The following is a 24,307-nucleotide window of genomic DNA, read 5'->3' as shown; positions in this document are numbered from 1 at the left end:
GAACTAATAATTCTACACTGCTGATGTAAGTCATTGCTGAGTGCTCTCCTCTGCCCCGTCAGTCGTGAGGTTTTCTACTTTGGGTGGTGGAAATTAACATTACTCTTAACCCTGTGTAAAATGTGAGGACTGGTCCTCTGATCGTTTCTGGTGGTTCTTTTACTGATCTTAAGAGTTTCTTATTCACATGAACTCATTAGTGCTCTGCTAAATACTTGATAGCAGCCTCTTGCCAATCTCCACAGTTTTCTCTCCGTGTAGCTGTGTCATGTCTGATAGTCTGTCCTGTGAATTTTAGTTACCTTGGTCTCTCTAGACTCCCAGCTCCATCTCCATAATATAGATAATATGGTGAATTTTAGCAGGATCCCCTTCCAGTGCCACAGCCTGAAACTCGCAAAGCAATAAGCAAGGCATTGTTTTTTTGTTTTCTTGTTTGTTTTTTAATATTCTGAAGGGATCACTATATTTCATTACTTGATGTCCACTAGTCTTGAAAATTATTGTTTCGTATAATTTGTCCCTGTTGCTCCATGTTGCCTAGAAGCAGAAGGCAGCTTTCTTTCAATTCATTTAATGCATTTGAAATTCATCTATGTGTTTTCATGAATCAGCAATTTATTCCTTTTTTTATTGCTGAGTAGAATTTTATCATGTTGATATACCAGCTTGTCCATTCACCAGCTGCAGGACATTTGGGTTGTTTACAGTTTATAGCATTTATAACTGGAGCCACTATATAAATTCATATTTCTATTCAGGTATAAATATATCAACATAAATATTCACTTCCTTCAGGTAACTACCTGAAGTGGCATTTCTAGGTCAGGTGGCAAGAAGAGATTCAACTTAAACTGCTAAACTGTTTTTTAACATGGCTATACCATTTAGCTTTCCCATTAGCCAAGAATGGAAAGTTATAGTTGCCCCTCATCTTCACTAGCTTTGGTGTTGTCAGTGTCACTAGATTGATCCATGTAATAGGTGCGTTGTAGTGTCTCATTGTGGTTTTAATTTTTATTTCTCTCCTAGTGATGCTGATCATCTTTGCATGACCTTGTTTGACATTTGTATATCTTCTTTACTCTAGTGTCTATTCTTACCTTTTGCCCAGAAATTTTTTATTTGGTTCATTTTTTTCCAACTTGTTTATTTTTTAGAGTTCCTTATTTATGTTCAATACAATTCCTTTACTATGTATATGATTTGCACATATTTTTGCCCCAGCCTTCTTTCCATTCTTTCAACAGTGTCTCTTGGAGAGCACACATTTGTAATTTTAACGAAGTCCAATTTATCATTTTTTTCTTTGATATATCATGATTTTGGTGTTATAAGAAATTTTTGTTTAACCCAAGGTCATGAATATTTTCTCCTGTGATTTCATCTAGAAATTTTATAGTTTGGGGTTTTAGATTTATATCTTTGATCCATTTTGAATCTATGTTTGGTATGGTATAGGTATCAATTTCATTTATATGGATATCCAGTTTTTTCCAGTACTATTTTTTTATTGTGTTAAAATACACATAGCATAAAATTTACAATCTTAACCATTTTTAAGTGCACAGTTCAGTGGTATTAAATACATTGACTTTATCACTACCATCTATCCCCTTAACTCTTTTCATCTTGTAAAACAAACTCTGTACCATTAAACAATAATTCTCTATTCTTCCTTACCCTTCCCTGGCCCCTGGCAACCATCATTATACTTTCTGTCTTTATGATTTTAACTACTCTCCCAGCACTGTTTACGAAGTGACCATTCTTTTCTCACAGTCTTGGCACTTCTGTTAAACATCATTTGGCTAAATAGGTGTGGGCTATGTATTCTCACTTCTCTCCATGGATCTGTCCTTTTCCCAATGCCACATTGTCTTGATTACTGAGACTTTGTAGTAAGGCTTGAGATGGGTAATTTGAATCCTCCAATCTCTTTTTCAAAACTGTTTTAATTAGTTTGGTCCCTTTGTCATTATATATGATTTTTAGTATCATCTTATCAATTACTACCAAAAATCCTTCCAGGATTTTCATTGGGAATGTACTGAATTATTAGATCAGTTTTCATTGGGAATGTATCGAGTTTTTCTATGAACACAGCATCTTTTCTTCATTTCCTTGGGTCTATCCTTCATTTTTTTCATCTGTAGTTCTTAGTTTACAGATATGGCACATATTTTACTAAATTAAAACCTAAGTGTTGGGTCACCTGGGTGGCTCAGTCCATTAAGTGTCCAGCTCTTGATTTCAGCTCAGGTCATGATCTCAAGGTTGTGGGATGGTGTGGGGCTTCTCGCTCAGCATGTCCCCCACCTCCTACCCCTGGTAACCACTATGCTACTCTGTGCTTCTATGAATTCAACTTTTTTACATTCCACATAAAAATGAGATCATGTAGTATTTTTCTTTCTGTGTCTAGTATATTTCATTTACCATATCTTCTAGGTTTATCTGATATTGTTACAAATAGCAGGATTTTCTTCTTTTTAAGGTTGAATAATATTCCATTGTAAATATGTATGTATATATATATTTTATATGTGTGTGTGCATATATTTATACACACACACATATACACATATATATGCACACACACACACACCACAATTTCATTATTCATTTATCTATGAATGGACACTTACATTGTTTCCATACCTTGGCTATGGTCAGTAATGCTGCAGAGAACATGGAAGCACAGATACCATGTTAAGATAGTGATTTCATTTCCATTGGATATATATACCCAGAAGAGGGATTACTGGATCATATGGTAGTTTTATTTTTTTTATTTTTTGAGGTACCTCCATACTGTTTTCCAGACTGGCTGTATCATTTTACATTCTCACCAACACATAACACTTACTAGTTAGAATTTAAAAGAATGATGATACAAGTGTTAAAGAGGGTGTAAAGTACCTGAAAATTTCATAAATAGTTTGGCTGAAGTGTAAATGGTACAACTACTTTGGAAAACAGTTTATTAAATCTTTATAGATTTGAACATACACATATTTTATAATCCAGAAGTTCTGTTGGGTATTAAACCCGAGATATAAAAACATAGGTCTACCAAAACACTTGTACCCAAAATTTTCATAGCAGCTTTAGTCATAAAAGTACAAAATTGAAAGCTGCACAGACACCAAACAAAAAGTAAGTGGTAAACACACTGTCATTTTTCTATACAGTGGGATACTACACAGCAATAAAAAGAATGAACTGCTGCTATGCTCATTGTATTTGTTTTTTAGTGCTCCATATAATTATTACCATACACTTAGTTTAAAACTCTACATATTTATCATCTCCAGGTTTCTGTGGTTACAAATCCAGGCACAGCCTAGATAGATTCTCTACTTAAGATCTCACAAGGCTTCAGTCAAGGTGTCACCCAGGGCTGCTTTCTCATCTGGAGGTGTGCGTGTGGAAGGATCCACTTCCCATGTGTGTGGTTATTTGCGGCATTCCTTTCTTTGCAATTGTAGGACTGTGAGCTTCAGTTTTTCACCTGATGCTGGCCAGAGGCCACCTTAAGCTCCTAGAGGTCACTGGCAGTTTCTTGCCACATAGGATCCTCCAACATGGCCAGTTTTTCCCTTACAGCCAGGAAGGGAGAGGCTCCAGCAAAATAGATGCTGTAACCCTACCTAAGATAATCATGCACTCATAGACATCCCATCACCTTTGCCCTGTTATCACAGTTAGAAGTAAGTCACAGGGCTTGTGACAGAGATGGGGGCTATGGAGCCTACTTAAAAGACTGTTCTCCAGACACAGTTACATGGATGAACTTTGACAATATTATGTTGAGTAAAATAAGATGCAAAACAGTACATACTGTAAACCATCTATATGAAATTTTAGATAAGGCAGAACTAATCAACAGTGACAGAAAGTGCAGCAATAAATAATTAGGGCCTGTGAATGGATTAGGGTGGGTGTTTGCATGTGGTTAGACATTAGACAACTTATGGGAATGATGGAAGTGTTCTGTATACTGATTGTGGTGCTGGTTAGAAGGTTGTATACATTTTTCAGAATTGTTGCACACTTAAAGTGGTTTCACTGCATTGTTTATAAATTATATCTCAATAAAATGGATTAAGAAAAAAGAACACTAATCATCATGAGCATTACAAAATATTTAACTTAAATGTGCCAACTAAATCTAATAATATCCTTAAGATATGCCCAAGGGTCAGTAATCAGAAAGTGACTCATTTTCTATCATTTGAAGAATTTTCACAGTTAAAAAATATGGATTCTTGGGACACCTGGGTGGCTCATTTGGTTAAGCGGCTGCCTTCGGCTCAGGTCATGATCCCGGCGTCCTGGGATCGAGTCCCACATCAGGCTCCTTGCTCGGCAGGGAGCCTGCTTCTCCCTCTGCCTCTGCCTGCCACTCTGTCTGCTTGTGCTCACTCGCTCTCTCTCCCTCTCTCTCTCTCTGACAAGTAAATAAATAAAATCTTAAAAAAAAAATATGGATTCTTATTTTTATAGTTTTTTATAATGTGTACACACCCAAAACTGGCAGATACCATTTTTTTAAAAGATGAGGCTTTAGTATAGTGTTGTCTTTTCCTTGAGTGAAGTAAACAACACATATTTCTAATGTAATCTTTTGGATGCAGACTGTTGACAAGCTTTCCATAATTTAGTTCTGAATGGTCACCTTATGACTCTAGTGATAAATGTCTCATTTACCTTAACCTCAGTTGGTACTGCTTCTCAGAATGTGTTAGCCATTTTCAGTGCTTATGGAAATTTGAAGAATGTATGCTTCATGAAGTATTTTCCTGCTTGCTTCTTCCAGTCTCTTTTAGTGATTAATGGGAACTTTAATTTGCATGCTCACTTTTACGCTTATTATAGTGTGTTATGTTCCAATAAGAGTATTAAAGTTCATTGAAAATCTCATGCATACTGATGAGAATGCAAATGAACATTGATGAAAGAATGCTAAGATCTTAAGGCATAAACTGTCCAGTTATCTTGCTAAATTCTACTCAAACAATGGTTACATTATAATGAAGACTGATACAGAATCCACCATACAGATATAATTAGCAATGGCAAAATCATTATATAGTTTATAATTGGATAGAGGTTCAATTCCAGATTGTTATGAGGATTAAAAAAAAGAAATATAATGATTTGATATTAATGCTTATTTTTATTCCTTCCTCTTCCTAACCTTTGCCAACCTTCAGCAGGATATTTCCTTTGTTGCATATAGTGATTGGGAAAGTTAGGGAATATTATATAAATGAGTGATCACATTGAATATTTCCAGCTGTACCCTTTATTGGATACATAGCAGTAAATTGGCATCAACCATCATCTCAAGAACATTACAAGTATCTGGTTATTGTAGAATTATACAAATTTATCTCAGCAATTGCATTTATTTATCTAGATAAAACAAAGATCTTTTTCCTTGAGCCATTTAAAACAGAGCTAAGGAAGTCCTGTATCTTTCCTGAGAGAATAGTGTGTCCCATGAGGGTGACTATTCTAATTCTTAATACATTATCCAAGTTATATTGCGTTCTTCCATGCATGAATTTTATAAACTTATACAAAACCAGTAAACTTTAGAAAACACATACCAGAGTTACTCAATCTATTAATTTACATTGGGATTTTTAAAAATTATTGAGATTCTATTGAAGTATTTTTCTAACCTTACCAAAAATCTGAAAGTGCTGCTTTATAGACTCATTCATAAGACAGATTGTTGTTTTAAGTTATTTTTAAGTTGTTTTTCTCATGGTAATAATAAGTATGCTTTGTGCCTTTATTTTTTCAGTGTGATCTCATGCCAATAATAGGTGGTCACAGACTCTCAAGTACATGGTATTCATTAGTAAAAAGTGTAATATTTAATAATGATTTTTATTTTAAAAATAATAATGATTTTTATTTTAGATAATATGAAAGTATTTTTGAATCAAGACAGATAGTTCTTGCTACAAGGCCTTACTTATTGGTAGCCCTAGTACAGAGGCAGGCAAACTTCTTTAAAAGGCCAGGTGACGGGGCGCCTGAGTGGCTCAGTGGGTTAAAGCCTCCGCCTTCGGCTCGGGTCATGATTCCAGGGTCCTGGGATCGAGCCCCACATTGGGCTCTCTGCTCCGCGGAGAGCCTGCTTCCCCCTCTCTCTCTGCCTGCCTCTGCCTACTTGTGATTTCTCTCTCTCAAATAAATAAAATCTTAAAAAAAAAAATAAAAAAATAAAAGGCCAGGTGATAAATATTTTGGGCTCTGTGGGCTCTGTGGGTTTTGTTACAACTACTCAACTCTGCTGGTGTAGTACAAAAGCAGCTATAGATAATATGTAAACAAATACGTGTGGCTGTGTTCCAATAAAACCTTACTTACTGACACTGAAATTTGAATTATATATAATTTTCATGTGTCGTGAAATATTGTTCTTCATTTAATATTTTTTTCAACCAATTAAAAATGTAAAAACAAACCTTGGGTTCAATTTAGCTTGTGGGCTATATAGTTTGCTGACCCTGCCCTAGCAGTTGATTTTTCTGAATTAACTGTCTAATTTACTTTAAAACTAAAGATTTACTGCTTAAAACCTTTTAGAGGTATATGGCTCATGTTGAATTATTTCAAAAGAAGCTTCTGTCATAGAAAAATAAATGTCCATAAATAAAGTTAAGTAACTTAACTTGACCATAAAGAGGCAGTTGAAAATTCATAAAGCACTAATTTCCATGATTGCACAGAGGAGTTTTACTATTGCTGAGCTGGATTTTCTAACACAGGCAATAGTTCCATTGCAACAAATAGTCATATAATGGAAGTATTTTATAGTGGATATATTCATTCAACAGCTGTATTAAGTACCTACTGTTTGGAGACATTTAAGTGGTAGAAACATAAATCTCCCATGGATGCATCTTGCCCCTGACAACCTTAAAAACCTAAGAAGGAACATAAAATCTGTATAAGTTGTGGCTAGAAATGGACCAAATAGGAATGGAAGATAAGAAGAAAGAGAATGCGGAGAACAACAGGGGTAAAAACTTAGAAGTTAGAGGGGAGAAGGTTAAAATGCTGGGACTGTATTAAAAATACATTTATGGAATCAGCACAAGGCCTGCAGTTGAATGTTGTTCTCTGTACCCCAACAGCCATTCAGTACTGGGCTTGTCATGAGGACAGTTCCTGGTGCTATGACTTGGATGGCAGAAGGCAGGCTGGTGGAGCTGGTGGGAAGAGAAGGGAGCTAGTTAGCAGGCAGAGCTCAGGTTTTAGAGCCTGAGGGGGTTGATTCCTAGGCTGTTACTCACTAATTATGTGAGTTTAGGCAGATTGCTCAATCTTTCTGAACCTCAGTTTCCCAGTCTGTAAAATGGGGTTAGTAATTCTTACTTTCCGGCATGTAATTAAGGTTATGCCTGATTCCTCTTCCTAGTTGTGTGTTCTTTGCTTGTTTCTTACTGAAATTGGTGAGGCTGCTTAGTAGATCATGGGTAGCTTTTGCAGCTAGAGACAGGGTCAAATCTGGATTCAGATGCCACCATTACTACCTAATGTATAAATTTGAGAAAGTTATTTAATTTTTCTATTAAATAAGGATAACTTACAGTTATGTGATGAAGACTAAATCAACTAAAGTGATCAAGCAGTTTTCTACTTTTTAAAGACCAAATTTCTAAAGTATATTTTCTCACAGTTTTCTATCTATCCCAATAGGCCAAGCAGTTATTATTAATCTCAGTATTTTTGAGTCTGTTATAAAAAAATATAGGTTTATGGACTAATAGTGATAATGATAGTATTAACTTAGACTTAATGCTTCTTGTATGCCAGACTAAGCTAAGAATTTATAGATATCATTTAACATTCACAACAAACTCTAAAATGTAGATACTTTTATAATTTATATTTTATAGATAGGAAATCTGTTTTTTAGAAAATTAAACAGCTTCCCCCAAGTGACACAGCTAGTAAGTGATGAAGCTGAGATTTGAACCCAGAAGATCTGATTCTACTCCTAAATGATGTACTATATGTCTTCCATGTGATTCTGATACACTTCCCTAGAGGTACCTGCCCCAGTTCCTTCCTGTTGCTATAAGGCATCAGGCACTCAGTTGAATTCAGACAATTATGAGGTCTGATTTTAGATATGGACTGTCCCCTCTTTAGCAAACTCCCTATGCTGTTGTATTTTTTTATGATACAAATCATGACCTGACATCATATGTTTGTGTATTTGTTTTCTGTTACCCTTCACTAGTGTAAGTGCTGCAGGAGAGGAGGAAATTCATGTTTAGTTTCTTCTTGTATACCCAATACCTAAAACAACGTGTAACAGGTGCTAATAAATATTTGTTTCATGCATGAATGAATAAAATGCTTGGGTAAATTATCAAAAACTTACATTTAAGTATGATTTTTCTTTCTAGCTTGGATTAGAAAAACAAGAAAGACTCCACCTACTATGGAGGTAAGAATACATAATGAAAATATTCAAATAGCATGTTTTTATAATGCTGTGTTTCTCAATTGGGAGTTTACATAGAGCCTCAGAATAAATATATGCATCTTCCAGAGTGTTAATTTTACTCCACAGAAAACAATTTAAAATGTCTTTATAATAAAATAAATGCACAAGTTATGGAATATAACATGAAATTCATATGAATTTTTAAATGAAATAAGAAAAATGCAGTACAAAACAAAAATACATTTTCGAAAGTTTAGACTTAGAGCAGTTTGCATCAGGACATTTTGCCTAGTTCTTGGGAGCTTTGTTCTGATATGGGTGTTTGGTGAAAAGTCTGAGAAACACTAAATCTCATGGTCCTGTCCATTTTGCCCTTAACTTCATAGCAACTGTAAGATTTTGTAATCTTATATACATTTAACTCTATCAAGTATCTGGAGAAACTTTAAAATATACAATTAGCATGTAATATAAAACACTCAGTAATTAATAGTTGAATTTTTATTTTAAACTTCAGAAACATAGTTTTGGTAGTTTACAGAATATAAAGTATAGCAATGCTGTGGTGTATGTATTTTTAAAACATTTCATAATTTTCATTTTAAAACAATAGCATAAAGTGTTCTAAAGTTATTTCGTAAGAAGTAATGTATTTCAAAAGAGGAAAATTTCCAAATCATTAGTGTACTGCCTATTCCATTTCTTCTATTTATGACTTCCCTCCTGTTTTCTCTCCCGTCTGCCATCACTACTACAACCCGGATGACAACAGAAATGGGCTCCAGCACTCTGGCCCCACTTGTTGTGTACTCCAGGGCAGAATTCATGATGACTCATAAATTGGCATACTTATGCTTCATTTCTCCTATACTGACCCCATCAGTGTTTTTTGGCCAGGGTCTGAATGGTCTCTAAGCCCATTTCTAGTTTTGAATGTTGCTTCCACTTTGACCCTGCCCTACTCTTGTCAGATATTCTTTCTAATATCAGTGAACTTTGGAATAAAAAGGAAGAAAAGTCATTGTGATCCAAGATTCAGAATTATCCCCAGTGGTTTACAGTGGTAGGCATCATCAAGGAGCCCTCCAGAGTCCCCTTCTCTTGACCATAATAAGAACTCCTGTTCTCAGAACTAAAGATGATTCTTCCATCCCTAGAACTTTAAAAGGCTTCTTCCATGGAAACATTGATATACAAAGTGATTAGATGGAGAAGCTGAAGCAATTAGGCCTAAAACCCACCTCTGTAAATTTCAGGTTTTTCACACAAGCTCTAGTTAGAACAATAAGACCAAGTCATTCCATCCATGGTGCTCACATTCTTGAATAACTGAAAAGGAGCCTTCCCTTGCCTCTTTTCTAAAGTCCTATCAAACTCGCCCTTCTTTATGCTCTTCTGTACTGTCCCAACACACACACACATAAACACATACACACACACACCCCTTTCTCTCCCTCCTGATCTTTTCCATTGTGTTTCAGGAATTTCTATTTCTTTTTTAGCAGATTATCCTTCACCTTTCATATTTTCTTAGGACCTTTCTCTGCCAGAAAACCTCAACTGAAATTTGTTTGTGTCTAAAAGGTACTGAGGCTCTTTGTGCTCATTTAACCACAACCCACAGAAACAAAGTGGGTTCAACTGCCCTTCTTTCCTTAGTTACTTGCAAAAGTATTGTTTCATTTTGTGGGCCAAAGGGAGAGTAGTAACTTTGCAATCTAAGTACATTTTCCTGTCCCTGTTTATAATTTTTGTCTCTGCCAATGTCTAGGCCACTCCCCATACTGATAGCGGAGATGAGAACCAAACTTACAGACTTCTTCAGTGACTTCCCAAGTCTTAGCCATTCAGTTTTTTTTTTTTTTTTTTACTTCATCCACACTAATATCCCTACCTCAAGTGAACAACCACTTTGATAACCACACCTTAGTTCTTATCATCACCAAACACTGCTCTACCATTAAATCTTGTAAACTGTCAAATTTCAGATTCTACATATGTCGTATTAATAGAGTAAAACCTACTTAGTGTAAAATAAGACAAGTATACAGAAAACCACAAGAATTAAATGTATAGCTTAATGGGTTATTATAAGGTGAATTCCACACAGGTCAAAAACAGAACTCTGTCAGCTACTCCAGAATCATATGCCCTGTATCAGTACAACCTCCCCCAAAAGAAACCCCGAACTTGACTTTTACAATGATCATTTTCTCAGTTTTAACTAATTCGACCACTCAGATGTACATTATAGTTTAGAGTTGTCCATTTTGTAAAAACTTCATATTTGATTTAAATCTCTTGTCAATCTGTGTGGTTCTCCTCCATCCCTTTTATTTTTTGCTAAGTTTGTCTGTTGAAAAACCCAGCCCATTTCACCTATAGAGCTTGCCACAGTTTTGATTTTGTTTATCTTATGTTCTTCATGTGTTTCAACATGTTACTCTGTCATCTTTGAATTTTGCAGCTGGAGCCATAGGCTGGATACCCATTTTGATCTTTTTGTCAGGAGTATAGAAAATGTTTGACAAGACTATGTGAGAGCACATCTGGTTGTCCCTCTTTTAGTGGTCTTCACAGTTGCTTTGTTTAATGCCTGTAGCAGTTCATCGGAAACAACCTCATCATCTTGCGTGCCTGTTAAAACTAGTTCATTTTCAAGATGTTACCAATCAGTTGAGCTCTCTACTTTTTTTCAAGTCTCTTAGTGAACTCCCACCCCGAAGAGACTTTTGTCCCTTTCACCTTTACGCTATGGTTAAAAGCTAGCCAATAATGCTTAAAATGCCATTTACAGTAGCACCAGAACATAAAATACCCTGATATAAATTAAGCAAAATGTATGCAAGACATGTACACTTAAAACTACAGAATACTGGTGAGAGAAATTGAAGAAGACCTAAATTAATGGAGAGAAATGTCTGTTCGTGGGTAGGAATATTTAATATTGCTGAGATGTTAATTCTTTCAAATTGATCTACAGCAGCAAGTCTTACACTTTATTGTGCATCAGAATCACCAGGAAGGCTTGTTAAAACACAGATTGTAGGGTCCCAGCCCTAGAGTTTTTGACCCACTAGGTCTAGGGTAAGGCCTGAATATTTTCATTTATAACAAGTTCCTAGGGTGATGTTGATGCTACTGGTCCATACTTTGTGAACCACTGTTGTAGAGAGTCAGTCAAATACAAATCCAATAAAAATCCCATTAGACTTGTAAAAATCTAGATGTATATGAATTCTAAAATGTATTTGAAAATGCAAAGGCCCTAAAGTAGCTGAAAGTGATCGTGCAAAAGGAGAAAAAAATTAGAGGACTTATGTTTTCTGATATTAAGATTTACTCTGTGGTTATTACTATAGTAATCAAGACAGTGTGGTACTGGCATAGAGATATATAAATAAGTGAATGGAAAAGAATAGAGCATCCAGAAATAGACACTGTACATCCAGTTGGCTTTTGACAGCAGCACCAAAGGAACACAATTACAAACGGAAAGTTTTTTCAACAAATGGTGCTAGAAGAACTTAATATCCATGTGGAAAAAAAATAAGCCTTGATCCCTACCTAATATCATGTACCAATGTCAGTGTAAGATGGAGCACAGACTAAACAGAAAAACTAAAACTCATAAAGCTTCTAGAAGAATACGTAGTGGCATATCTTCACAACTTTGAGGTAGGCAGGACATAGAAAGCACTATCCAGAAGGGAGAGGCATTGATGATTAAACTTAATCAAAATTAAAAAACTAAGCTTATTCAAAGAGAACATTAGGAAAGCAATACACTAGGAGAAAATAGTCACAATCCATGTATTTGACAAAGGACTCCAGACTTTATAAAGAACACCTCAACTCAATGACCTAAAAGAAAAAAAAAAACAAAGCTAATAAAAATTGGATAAAAGTCTTAAACAGTCATTTCATAAGATACGAGAATTATCACTAAGCATATGAAAAGATACTCACCATCTCTAGTCATCAGGGAAACCATAATGAGATGCCACTACACTGCGCACCCATGAAAAGAGCTAAAATTGAAAAGGTTAACACTAGTTCTAACCAGAGCAACCATCCCTTTCATAAAGTGCTGGTTATTGTGAAAATAATACAACCACATTCCAAAACTGGCTGTTTGTTATAAAATCAAACACACACTTACCCTGTGACCCCCACATTTTTTTTCTCCTGGCCTCTCTGAAGGCTCGAAGGAATAAATTTTTAAGCACACTTCTTGGGAAAGCCTAGCCAAAAGAAGGGTTTCATTGGTTGGCAGACCATACAAGGCTTCCTGATATATGTCCAACTCAGTTTTATACTTTTCTCCTTACACTTGATATACCCACTCACCTCTCCAAGGATCTTCATGCTATCTCTCAGGTTTGCTGTCTTTTCCCTCTCTTACCAGCTGGCACAGTTCTGCTCGTGCTTAATTCCCTTTAAAATTCTTTGATGTTTTCCTCAACTGTTTTCTCAACTTTTTATCTCCTAGAGTTAATTACTCCTTTCTAGGTATAACTATACTGCCTTGTGCAGCTGTATAGCCATTTGAGTTTAGTGTTATCACTCTTTGTTTAGTTCACCCATTTTTCTGACTATATTGTGAGCTGTATGGCACAAGGATTGTGTCTCATTCATTTGTTTGTCACAGGCACCTAACACAGAGCCTGATTCATTATTGGATAGGCTTTTGTTGACAAAAGTGGAAATCTCAGTGCCATGTCAATATATTACATGGTTTCCATGACATTGAATTTCTGACAGCCAACTATAAAATGACTTTGTAAAAGTGAACATATTTTGAAGGTGAGCATTGCCCATCCTGCTATCCTAGAAATGCACATTTTACTGTAGGTTGCCAATATAGTACAGCCGTTTTCATCAGTGTGGTACAAGTTGAATTAACATGTCACAAAATTAATGCGATAGACTTTTCCTAATGATGACTTTATTCCATTGGAAATCACATGTAGCAAATATTGTTAAATATTGCTTCTCCTTTCATACTGAAAAAACAGTAGGAAACAAAATAAAGTTTTCCACTTCAAAAAGGAAATAGATGTGTTGCTAAGTATTGACAAAATACATGACTCAGCAATAGGTTTACAGACAGTAGAAGAAAGCTGTAATGATAGACCTCACCTACTTTCTCCATGAAAAAGGAAGAGGAAATTCTAGAAACCAGTAGAAAATGGAGTTGGAGGGGCGCCTGGGTGGCTCAGTGGGTTAAGCCTCTGCCTTCAGCTCAGGTCGTGATCTCAGGGTCCTGGGATCGAGCCCCGCATCGGGGTCTCTGCTCAGCGGGGAGCCTGCTTCCTCCTCTCTCTCTGGCTGCCTCTCTGCCTACTTGTAATCTCTCTCACGTCTGTCAAATAAATAAATGAAATCTTTAAAAAAAAAAAAAAAAGAAAGAAAATGGAGTTGGAGATGGTGATGCTGGAGTTAAACAAAAGGTTGGGGTAGTGTAGGATAATACCTCACAGTAACTTGTTTACTTGACCATGTTCTAAGCTCTGAGCTGAAAGCTCAAAACTCGCTTTTGTCCGTGTCTAAGGTGATCTGGCTCTAAAAGATATCAGAATGACTAAAAGACATGCAAGTTTGAAATAGTTGCCAGAATTTCAGTGTATTAATTTGCAATAGAAATTCAGTTGGCACAGGAAAGAAACAGTAGGTTACCTGGTGAGTATGGCATTAGGATAAGGGGAGTTAAGTAAAATAAATGTTCAATTGCATCAGGCCTAAAACTGTCTATTGTAGCCATCTCAAAGTAAGGATAATCTGACCATAGGAATGGAAATATTTAAATAGAATTGGCCACAGTTCCCAACATCTGTCTTTATCCTAGGAATAACCTTATGATTTGGAATCGAAAAAATTGCTATTGGTTGAGGAGACACTGTATGGATTGCCAGCATTTGTCTCTTTTTGTGTATTTGTCCATTTGTCTCTCAGCATTAGTGATTGTCTTTTTTTCTTTGCTTCCCTGTTCTGACTGATATATTATTTCCTTGGCTCTTACAGTGGTTTTGTTATGATCAAACGTTGGGGGCCCTGCAGCTATTCTTTCATTTATTCTTTTCACATCTCTGTTCTGGCCTATAACGTGTTGATCTTACAGTTTAACTATCAGCGAGGAATCTTATTTCTGAATTCTTGAGGTCCATTTCACCATTGTCTCCAAGTAACTGACACTTACTGATTGAGTTCTCAGTGCCCAGTATTATTATGTTCATTTTATAAGTTACTGAATTGAAATATCTTAACATGGATATTTTTGCATATGTAACCTCACTTTCCTGCCACCTTAAATTGCAAAGATAGAGGGGCGCCTGGGTGGCTCAGTGGGTTAAAGCCGCTGCCTTCGGCTCAGGTCATGATCCCAGCGTCCTGGGATCGAGCCCCGCACCGGGCTCTCTGCTCAGCAGGGAGCCTGCTTCCTGCTTCCTCCCTTCTCTCTCTGCCTGCCTCTCTGCCCACTTGTGATCTGTCTGTCAAATAAATAAATAAAATCTTTTAAAAAAAAATTGCAAAGATAGAGTGTATGTTCTCGTGGAAAAACAGACCCCCACCTCAAACCTCACACTATCACTTCTGGTTATACAGTGGAAATGGGTGAGAAAATTGCAGCATGCTTGTACTCTGGGTTACAGCATCATTCATTAAAGATAAATCACCTAGAACTGTGTGTGTCAATGGGGATAAATCTCAGAAACATGATGTCAAGCAAAAAGAGCAAATTACAGAAGATGATCATATAGTATGATACCTTTCTATAAAGTTTGAAAGCAAGGAAACATTAATGGACCTTCAAGCAAAGTTAGCAAGTTAAACTATGAATTTACTTTATCTTTTCAAGCCTAATGAAAATGACAACAAAGGGATTTATTTTAAAAAACATAAATCTATAAGGTCAAAAAAATTGAAGAGGCAAAAACAGCAACATTGTTTTGAAAGCTGGAAAGCAGATGAACAGGTGGTAACAGATTTAGCACAATTGAAAATGTCTTCTAATCTGGCAGAGAAGAAAGCCCAGAAGCAACCCGGTTTACATCACAGAACCCCCGAATTCTCAGTAATTGGCAGTGCCAGGAAATTCTAAAAGTGGAGTTGAGGCTGGTGCTAAAAACAATAACCCAGTTGAAAATCTGTTTAAGAAGCAATTAGATGCTAACGAATAAATTGTAGGCAAAATAGTAGAGTTGGAAAAAAGTCACCATTTTTCAGTGATCATTGTAATAGCTTATTCAGGAAAAATCATTAGTGTGTATCAAAACCATTAAGACAGATTTTGTTGGGAAACAGGTTATCTCCCTACAGAATACTTATTAATTACAAAGGGAGTGAGGTTTGTTTATAGTAGATAAATTTGTGCATACCACCTTAATCAAGTGGCCAAAAGTTGTACCAAGTGGAACAACTTGACATCATATGTGCCCCCTTGTACAATACACAGAATCAGACAATATTCATGTCATATTTCTTAAAACGCATTATCTTTATCTAATCATGAGTAAAGAACTGGGAAACCTAAATTGGAACACATTTCAGGTCATGTCAGTGTTATGAACAACAAAGAAAGACTAATCAACACAACAACTAAATGTAATATGTGACCCTGGATTGGCAGGGGGGTGGGGGGAGACTTAGCTATAAGGACAGTATTGGGGTAATTAGTAAAGTTTGAACATGAACCATATATTAAATAATAGTATGATCTCAGGGTTAAGTCTCCTGAAGAAAAGAGAAGGTTGTTGTTAAATTCTCTTTGTGGAAGTTTGAAAACCCAGCAACTTCTCTACCCAACTGAGATCTGGGAGTTTATATATGGAAAAGGAAAAACAGTATCTAGACAAATTTGAGGGAAGAAGTACCAGTCTGAAAATTAGAGTGATTGAATGAACATATACTTACTGAACTTAACAAGTGAGGTTGAATTATAGGTAAGTACCTGGAAAATACACAGAATTTACTTATTATTTCCAAGGAAAACAAAGCTTAGGTAGGAAAAAGAAAAATAATCCTGGTATACTAGATAACTTACTGTTATAGTGTGTATTCATAATCATATAAATGTTGAATATTGATATACAACTATATTGAGAGTATTAAGTCTCAAGAAGGATGAGGCAAATCCTTTTTCAATAGTAAGTTAATATATGGTGCTTAAATTTTAAAAATAATGATATCATAACGTACAGATGTTATTTTGATATTGCAGAGGAGTCAGGAGCAGAGTCTCCTTTATAACTGTCAGACATTTTCGTGACTCCCTTATTTGGCCTGTGCCATAACCAGAGACATCAAGTGAAAGCTTATAAAGTAGTTGTTTTGGGGGAGAGAGAACCATTTTTCATAAGCTTTGTAGAACAATGTGGCCCCTCAAATTATGTGAATATGTAATTTTGATTTAAAAAGAGTATTAAAAAACACATACACAGTGCTATAGAGGAGAGGTAGCAGAGTTGTTCTCCAGAGTACCAGCAAGCAAATATTTCAGGCGTTGTGAGACACAGTGTTGTTGCTCATATTTAACTTGGCCATGGTAGTGTGAACGCCCTTACAGCGGGCAGTACGTGAGCAAGCAAGTATGGCTGTGTGCAATGTAACTTTATTCACAGAACAGGTGGTGGGTAGATCCTGGTTTGCCAGCTTCTGCTGTTGATGAGTGGTTTTCAAATTGGGATACCTTTGCTGCTGAGAACACAAAGGCTTTCAGTGGGATGTGCAGGTACAGATAGTTTTAAAGACATTAATTTCCATATTCACTTTTTTCTATATGCCATCTTTCCTAAAAATGATCCTTCTGGTCTGCCAGTTCTCCTTTCTGATGTCTTACATAGTCATCTGTATCCCACTTTTCAGAAGGAAAGCTTACTCCTTGTCCATGCTAAATCTTACTCTTATGCATTGCTTTGGGGTTTAAAAATCTCCAGGGCACCAAACAGAGACTATTAGAGAGTGAATTTCTCCTGTGGGAGAGTCTCTTGAGACTAAAGCAGAGAAAGCTTCAGTAAAAATTACTGAAGGGGCAACACATTATTTCAGCCAGGTGACAAACTCATGTCCAGGATCCTTGCCTTATAGTTGCTCTGTCTACCTAGCTAGCTATCCATTCATCTCTCTTAAAATTAACATCCACAAGTGAGAAAGTTGTCATGGGGACACATAATAATACATTTATTTGAATTTAAAAATTAAGTTAGACTTTTTCTGACAGAGAGTAAGTCACATTTGGCTGATTGGGTTTGACAATGAGGACTGGCTCTGCCAATTAAGTTATATGGTTATATTTTCCACAGATTGAATAAGTTAAAATGCAGCTCCAAGGCTTTGACAAAAAATGTACTTAAAGGATGCATTTGATATGCATTAAACTGGAAAATATATCCTTTACCATTATTTGTCAACTTAATGAGCAAGATGGGTACATAGTTTTCAAAAGTCTATACGTGTGCCAACAAATCTAGGAAATCACTGCTCCCATTGTTTATGGATATATAAAGGTGTGGTAAAAGTTTTAAAAACATGTATGAAAATGATAGATAAGAAATTGAGGGTAGTTACTACCTCTGGGGAAGGAGAATGTTGGTGGGAGGGGTCACAGAGTGTTTTATTGGTCATATCTGTAGTAGTTTATTTCTTAAGCTGGATCATGGTCATATCTGTAGTGTTTTATTTGTGGTGCTTTATTTCTTAAGTTGGTTATAGCTATAGTGTTTTGTTTCTTATGCTGGATGGTGAGCACATGGGTGTATACAATATTATTAACTATATTTATACACTTGAAATATTTTATTTAAAAGAATACAATGAAACCTTGTAATCCGATATTTTAAGAGAACATGTTGGGTTCCTGATACAAAAATAAGATATTTAGAATAAACTGACAACTGAAATACTTGAAATTCTAAAATACTAAAAGCACTTAAGGAGTTATCATAGTAATATGCATAAGAAACAATCAGTGTGTTGGGGCTTTTTGGGGCTCAGTTCATAAGCTTCTGCCTTCAGGTCAGATCATGATCCCAGGGTCCTGTCATCCAGCCCCGTGTCAGGCTCCCTTTTCAGCGGGGAGTTTGCTTCTCCTTCTCCCTCTGCCACTGCCTCTCTTCCTGTGCTATCTCTCTCTCTCTCTCTCAAATAAATAAAATCTTTAAAAAGAAAACAGTATGGCTTCGTTTTTAGAATTCCTTGTTAAAACCTTAATGCTTATATATTTCTGGTACTCATTCAGTTACTTACTAAGCACCTGGTATGTGCTTAATAGCTGTCATAATTTTCTTTACATACCAACCTGTCCTAGATATCGTAACTCTGTTAAATTATGTTTAGATTCTGTTTTTAGCATCTTTTTTTTCCTCTGCAAAAGCAAATTAGTCTGATTAATCTTTAAGGTTGCAAGGGAAAAACATTCACATATTGCCTTCAGAAATTGGGTCTTATTGCAAGTTTACACAGGAGCATTACATCTTCAGTTGTGCAGTCGTTCCAGGATCCTTTCCTTTCCTTTCCTTTCCTTTCCTTTCCTTTCCTTTCCTTTCCTTTCCTTTCCTTTCCTTTCTTTTTTTTCTTTCTGCGATCTTTGGTTTCCAAGACTAGAAAGGATATATCCTTGAGCTTGGTCAACACCCTGTTCTTTAGTCACTACTAGCATTTCTTCCTCCCCAAAGATGCTGTGTCTTCATGGGTTTACTGCCATCCACAATGAAAAGTTCCTGTTGAGTGGAGTTATGCGAGTCATTTGACCTCCCTCATGCATAGCGGATTGTGGCTTTATTTGACCAGGCAAAGCAGCAGTCTTCTCCCCATTCAGAAGTACCTGAAGCTCTGCAGTTTATCCCTGCCAGTATAATTATTGGGCCTTTCTGTGACTCTGGCATGGCCAGAGTTACAATTTTGCCTCTTTAACTTTGTTTGATTAAAAAATTAGTCTAACAATTTTAAAAACAGAAATGGTAAATTACCCCAAATTCTATGGCTGGTTGCACAACTCAACTTTAACAAGTTATTCATACATTGGTACATTATTATAATTTGGGTATACTTTTGTTATTTTTTATTCTGATATTTTCACTTAACTCTCATAATAAAAGAATAAAACAAGTACTTGAAACACAATAGCATAACACTTAGAGACGCCTTTTCTACATACCTTTTTTGATATTGATCTCTAGCTTTATAAACGCTAAAATGATATAAAATTTGCCATGCTTCTCGGGGCGCCTGGGTGGCTCAGTGGGTTAAAGCCGCTGCCTTCGGCTCAGGTCATGATCCCAGTGTCCTGGGATCAAGCCCCGCATCAGGCTTTCTGCTCAGCAGGGAGCCTGCTTCCTCCCTTCTCTCTCTGCCTGCCTCTCTGCCTACTTGTGATATATCTGTCAAATAAATAAATAAAATCTTTAAAAAAAAATTTTGCCATGCTTCTCTAGAAAAATGTGGGAGGATATGAAAGTGAATCACTTGAGCATTTTGAGCTCCTTGAAGTCTATACTCAACCATAAGCTACTGTGTCTCCATAACTATAGGTATTTATGAATTGTACAAGAAATTTTTATTCTAGTTTGTGTTGTAAATCTTTCTGGTTTTCAAAATATTGATTTTAGGTAGATCTTACTAAAAAGTATCTCAAATTTCAAGCATCCCACCTTTTTCATTCTAAAAGGATTGCTTTTTATATGCCTCTGTACAAAGCTGAGGTCTGAGTGTGAATGTAATTTATCCTTAGCACATTTTTTTCTTCTATTTTGATCTTTTATGACCTTTAAGGAGCAGAACATAAAAGGTTTTTTCTAAAATGTATATAAATAAAGTGCCTTTATTTATTATTTTTAGATTTGCTTATGCTCAGTTTCTTCTGAGATTCATCATAACTTACTAGGTGCATATTAAAAAGTATACAGCATTAGTTCTGAATAGTTAACCTTCTGAGTCATATCATCAGTCACAAAGACAAGTCCCATTTAGGTTTTAAAACTGGGCTTACATCCAGAGTGAAAAAGGTTAAGGGAGTTAAAATGAGGTCAAGGTTTTTTGTTTTTGTTTTTGTTTTTAATCCACACTCTTTCTCAGTTATCTTATCCAAAACAATTTCTTGTGATTTTCCTCTTATTCTTCCATGTTGGAGAAGTAGTGATTTTTTTTTTCACCATCTAAATTTTAAAAGAAAGAAACTGATGGGGTGCCTGGGTGGCTCACTGGGTTAAAGCTTCTGCCTTCGGCTCGGGTCATGATCCCAGGGTCCTGGGAGTGAGCCCCGCATCGGGCTCTCTGCTCAGCAGGGAGCCTGCCTCCCCCTCTCTCTCTGCCTGCCTCTCTGCCTACTTGTGATCTCTGTCTGTCAAATAAATAAATAAAATTAAAAAAAAAAAAAAGAAACTGCTACTGATCACTTTTATCAGATACAATGTGATTTCTTTAAGTGGGGTAATAGTAGTGCTTAGGAAGATTGTATTGGTAATGTACCCTCAAAGATACCAAGCTACAGTTGACTGTCACAGTTAGGTATGCCAGATTTTATTCTCAAATATTTATTTTGACAGTGATAAAATACTACACTAATTTGCTATGTGTATGTCGTTGCTATGGTAATAAGAAATAAGGCATTTTATAAAATTTTTCTGATATACATATGTTTATTGCATTTTATGTATTCAAATATACTTAATTTCCTTCTCAAATATCACATTCTGTTGCCACCGTGATACATTTTTTTTTTTTTACCAGTATTCTAAAACATGAGCAAATGAATATGTCATCTAGGGCAGGGTTTTTCAATTTATGTGCTACATTAGAGGGGTGTGAAATCAATTTAGTGGGTTATAAGTATTTTTTTCTTTTTAATAAAGTAGAAAAAAATATGGAATAGGAAATACCAGCATATAAAACCTGACTCACAGTGAGTATTGTTTTCTGAAATTCTTGTTTCACATACATATATGCATATGTTTTGTGTCCATTGTAATGTAAAATGTATTTTTTACTGCAATGGTCAGTCTATTTTTAGATTATTTATTATTTCTGTGTGAGAGAGAGAGAGCGCGCGCGCACGTGCACATTTGCGCATGAGCTGGAGGTAGGAGGGATAGAGGGAGAAGCAGACTCTCCGCTCAGCAGGTTGCCCAAAGAAGCATTTGATCCCAGGACTCTGGGATCATGACCTGAGCTAAAGGCAGATGCTTAACCAACTGAGCCACCCAGGTGCCCGCAATGATTAATATTTATGTGTCAAGTTGACTAGGCTATAGCACCCAGATATTTGGTCAACCACTAGTCTAGATTTTGCTGTGAAGGAATTTTTTTAGCTGATACCAACATTCAAATCATTAGATTTTGAGTAAAGCAGATTACCCTCCAGAATGTGTATGGGCCTCATCCAATTAGTTGAAGACCGTAAGCAAAAAGACTGACATCCACTGAGGAAGAGTAGATTCTACCTGTAGATTCCTTTTGGACTCAGGCAACATCACCTCTTCCCTGGGTCTCCTCCAGACTGCCAGGCTACCATGAAGATTTGGACTTCCTAACCTCCACAGTTATGTGAGTCAGTTCCCTAAAATTAATCAATTCCCCCATATATATACATATATTCCTATACATGCTATATATATAAATATATATATACATACACATTCATACACATCTTTTTGGTTCTGTGTCTTTTGAGAACCCTAATATACTTACTAAAGGTCATAGTACAAAAAGTTGAAAATTACTAATCTTGAGAGTAGTTTTTTCACCTAGTAGACTGGTATATGTAAAATGCTAAGTCCATGCCTTGCTCAAGATAGGCATTAAATAAGGAATAACTGCTGTTATTTTATTATTTCTACTTGTTATTATTTCAAATCCGTAAGAATCCTAATTTGATGTGAGGTTATGTAGAAATATTTCTAAGCTCTATACTCATTTAAATCTTTTTAAAGAGATTCATCTGCATTTGAGTATAACACTGTGGTATTTTGAATGTTTGCTTCATAGAAATTACTGTGAAATTTTCTGCTTTGTTTCCTTTTCCCCATTTGCATGGCCTAAGAGCAGCCTGCATTTTTCCAATGTAATATTCAGAGCTGTTTAATATTTTTTAATTTTTGAAAAGATACTCTTTCTCTGTAGCTCAAGGTGATTTAAATTCTTTTTTTTTTCCATTTTATTTTATTTTATTTCTTTTCAGTGTTCCAGAATTCATTGTTTATGCACCACACCCAGTGCTCCATGCAATACGTGCCCTCCTTAATATCCACCACCAGGCTCACCCAACCCCCCACCCGCCTCCCCTCCAAAACTCTCAGTTTGTTTCTCAGAGTCCACAGTCTCTCATGGTTTGTCTCCCCCTCCAATTTCCCCCAACTCACTTCTCCTCTCCATCTCCCAATGTCCTCCATGCTGAGTGAAATAAGTCAGGCAGAGAGTCAAGTATCATATGGTTTCACATACTTGTGGAACATAAGGACTAACACGAAGGTGATTTAAATTCTTAATCTCAATGCAATAAGGGACAGGCATAAAAGAACGTAGTATCACATGCCTCTTGGGCCCTCCCTCATATCCTCTTGTCCTACTTTACTCCAGCCTAGCTGCGGCTAGAGTACCATCTTATCATATGTGTCACCTTACTATAGCTCTGCTGAGTAGCTTTAGCTTTCTGCTTTGACACTGTAGCATGGGATACCTGTGGGGAATCAATTCAGATATGTGAAAGGATTACCACACCAGGTGACCCTTGGGGGATAGGAGCTAATGAATAAATGCTCCCTTCTGCCCCTTGGGCAGACAGGTGAAACACATTGTCTGTTCAGACACATTCAACATGACTCCTCAAAACGTTCCAGCAGGAATTGGGTCCCAGCATCCAGAGCACTGACCAGATAAAAGCATACCTCTGGTTTGGCTTTCTTTTCCTATTTCACTCTCTCTAGGATCTTACTCCTCTTCCGGGGAGGGTCATTTATTCAGCATCGGATTTATTGAAACCAAAATTGTTGTCTATAGTAGACAAAATTGAGCTCAAAATTGAAATCTCAGTACCTAATAATTAAATTCATCAGGCCAGCTGACTTTGTAACATGAGCACACATTGGTCATGTTGGCACAAAATGATACATTCCTTAGAAATATTAAAGAGTATGTGTAGGTCCATCAGATGTACTTGAAAATTTTGTGATCAGAATCATCTTAGTGGGATAAAATTCTGGAGTGTTATTCAGTACTTGCCTGGATACTGGATACTTGAGAGATCCTGAGATTAATTTTTCAAGAACAGCTTGACTAAATAGACTTGGCCTATGAGCATAATTGAAACTTAACTCATACAAGAGTTTAGTGATTTAGTTTCCTAGTAAGAATCCTGATTGTACTTTTCTAGCTTGATAGTAGAGTGACTGTCTTACTGCTGCCCATCAGGGAGTAGAAGCAGGCATCTCCTCTCCACATGGAACACTGCTAACAAACTGATGCCCTGTAGAAGTATGCCTTAGCTTATCTAATGTCTTGATCCTCCCAAAAGTGTGGCCAAAGGAAATTATGTCTAAAGAAGATCTTCTAGGATAGAACTACCCAGCTGATAAGCCAGACCTGTAAAGAAATGTTCCCACAGTGTTAATGCTCTTAGTCCTCCATTGGCCACTTCCTTCCTGTTGTCAAAAATTGGGGAAGAACTACCTAAGGCCTATGGATATAGGCCTTCGCTGTGCAATAGAAATATGTTAGCCGCATATTTAATTTTAAATTTTCCAGGAGGCCCAATAGAAAAAGTAAGAAGAAATAGGTGAAATTAATTTTAATAATGTATTTTATTTAACCCAGTACATCAAAATGTTATCATTT

General features: G+C 36.2%; 1 protein-coding gene across 1 annotated transcript in view; it reads left to right on the top strand.

Annotated features, from left to right (window-relative positions):
* Nucleotides 1–24,307, top strand: part of NDUFAF2 (NADH:ubiquinone oxidoreductase complex assembly factor 2) — a 157,286-nt gene that overhangs the window by 108,884 nt on the left and 24,095 nt on the right. The window contains exon 3 of the mRNA XM_080803707.1: nucleotides 8,442–8,482. Coding sequence (XP_080659833.1) covers nucleotides 8,442–8,482 — 41 coding nt within the window. The remainder of the gene's footprint in view (nucleotides 1–8,441; nucleotides 8,483–24,307) is intronic.

Source organism: Martes martes (genome assembly GCF_963455335.1).
Source record: "Martes martes genome assembly, chromosome: 5".
Taxonomy (NCBI): domain Eukaryota; kingdom Metazoa; phylum Chordata; class Mammalia; order Carnivora; family Mustelidae; genus Martes; species Martes martes.
This window is presented reverse-complemented; position numbering and strand designations above follow the sequence as displayed.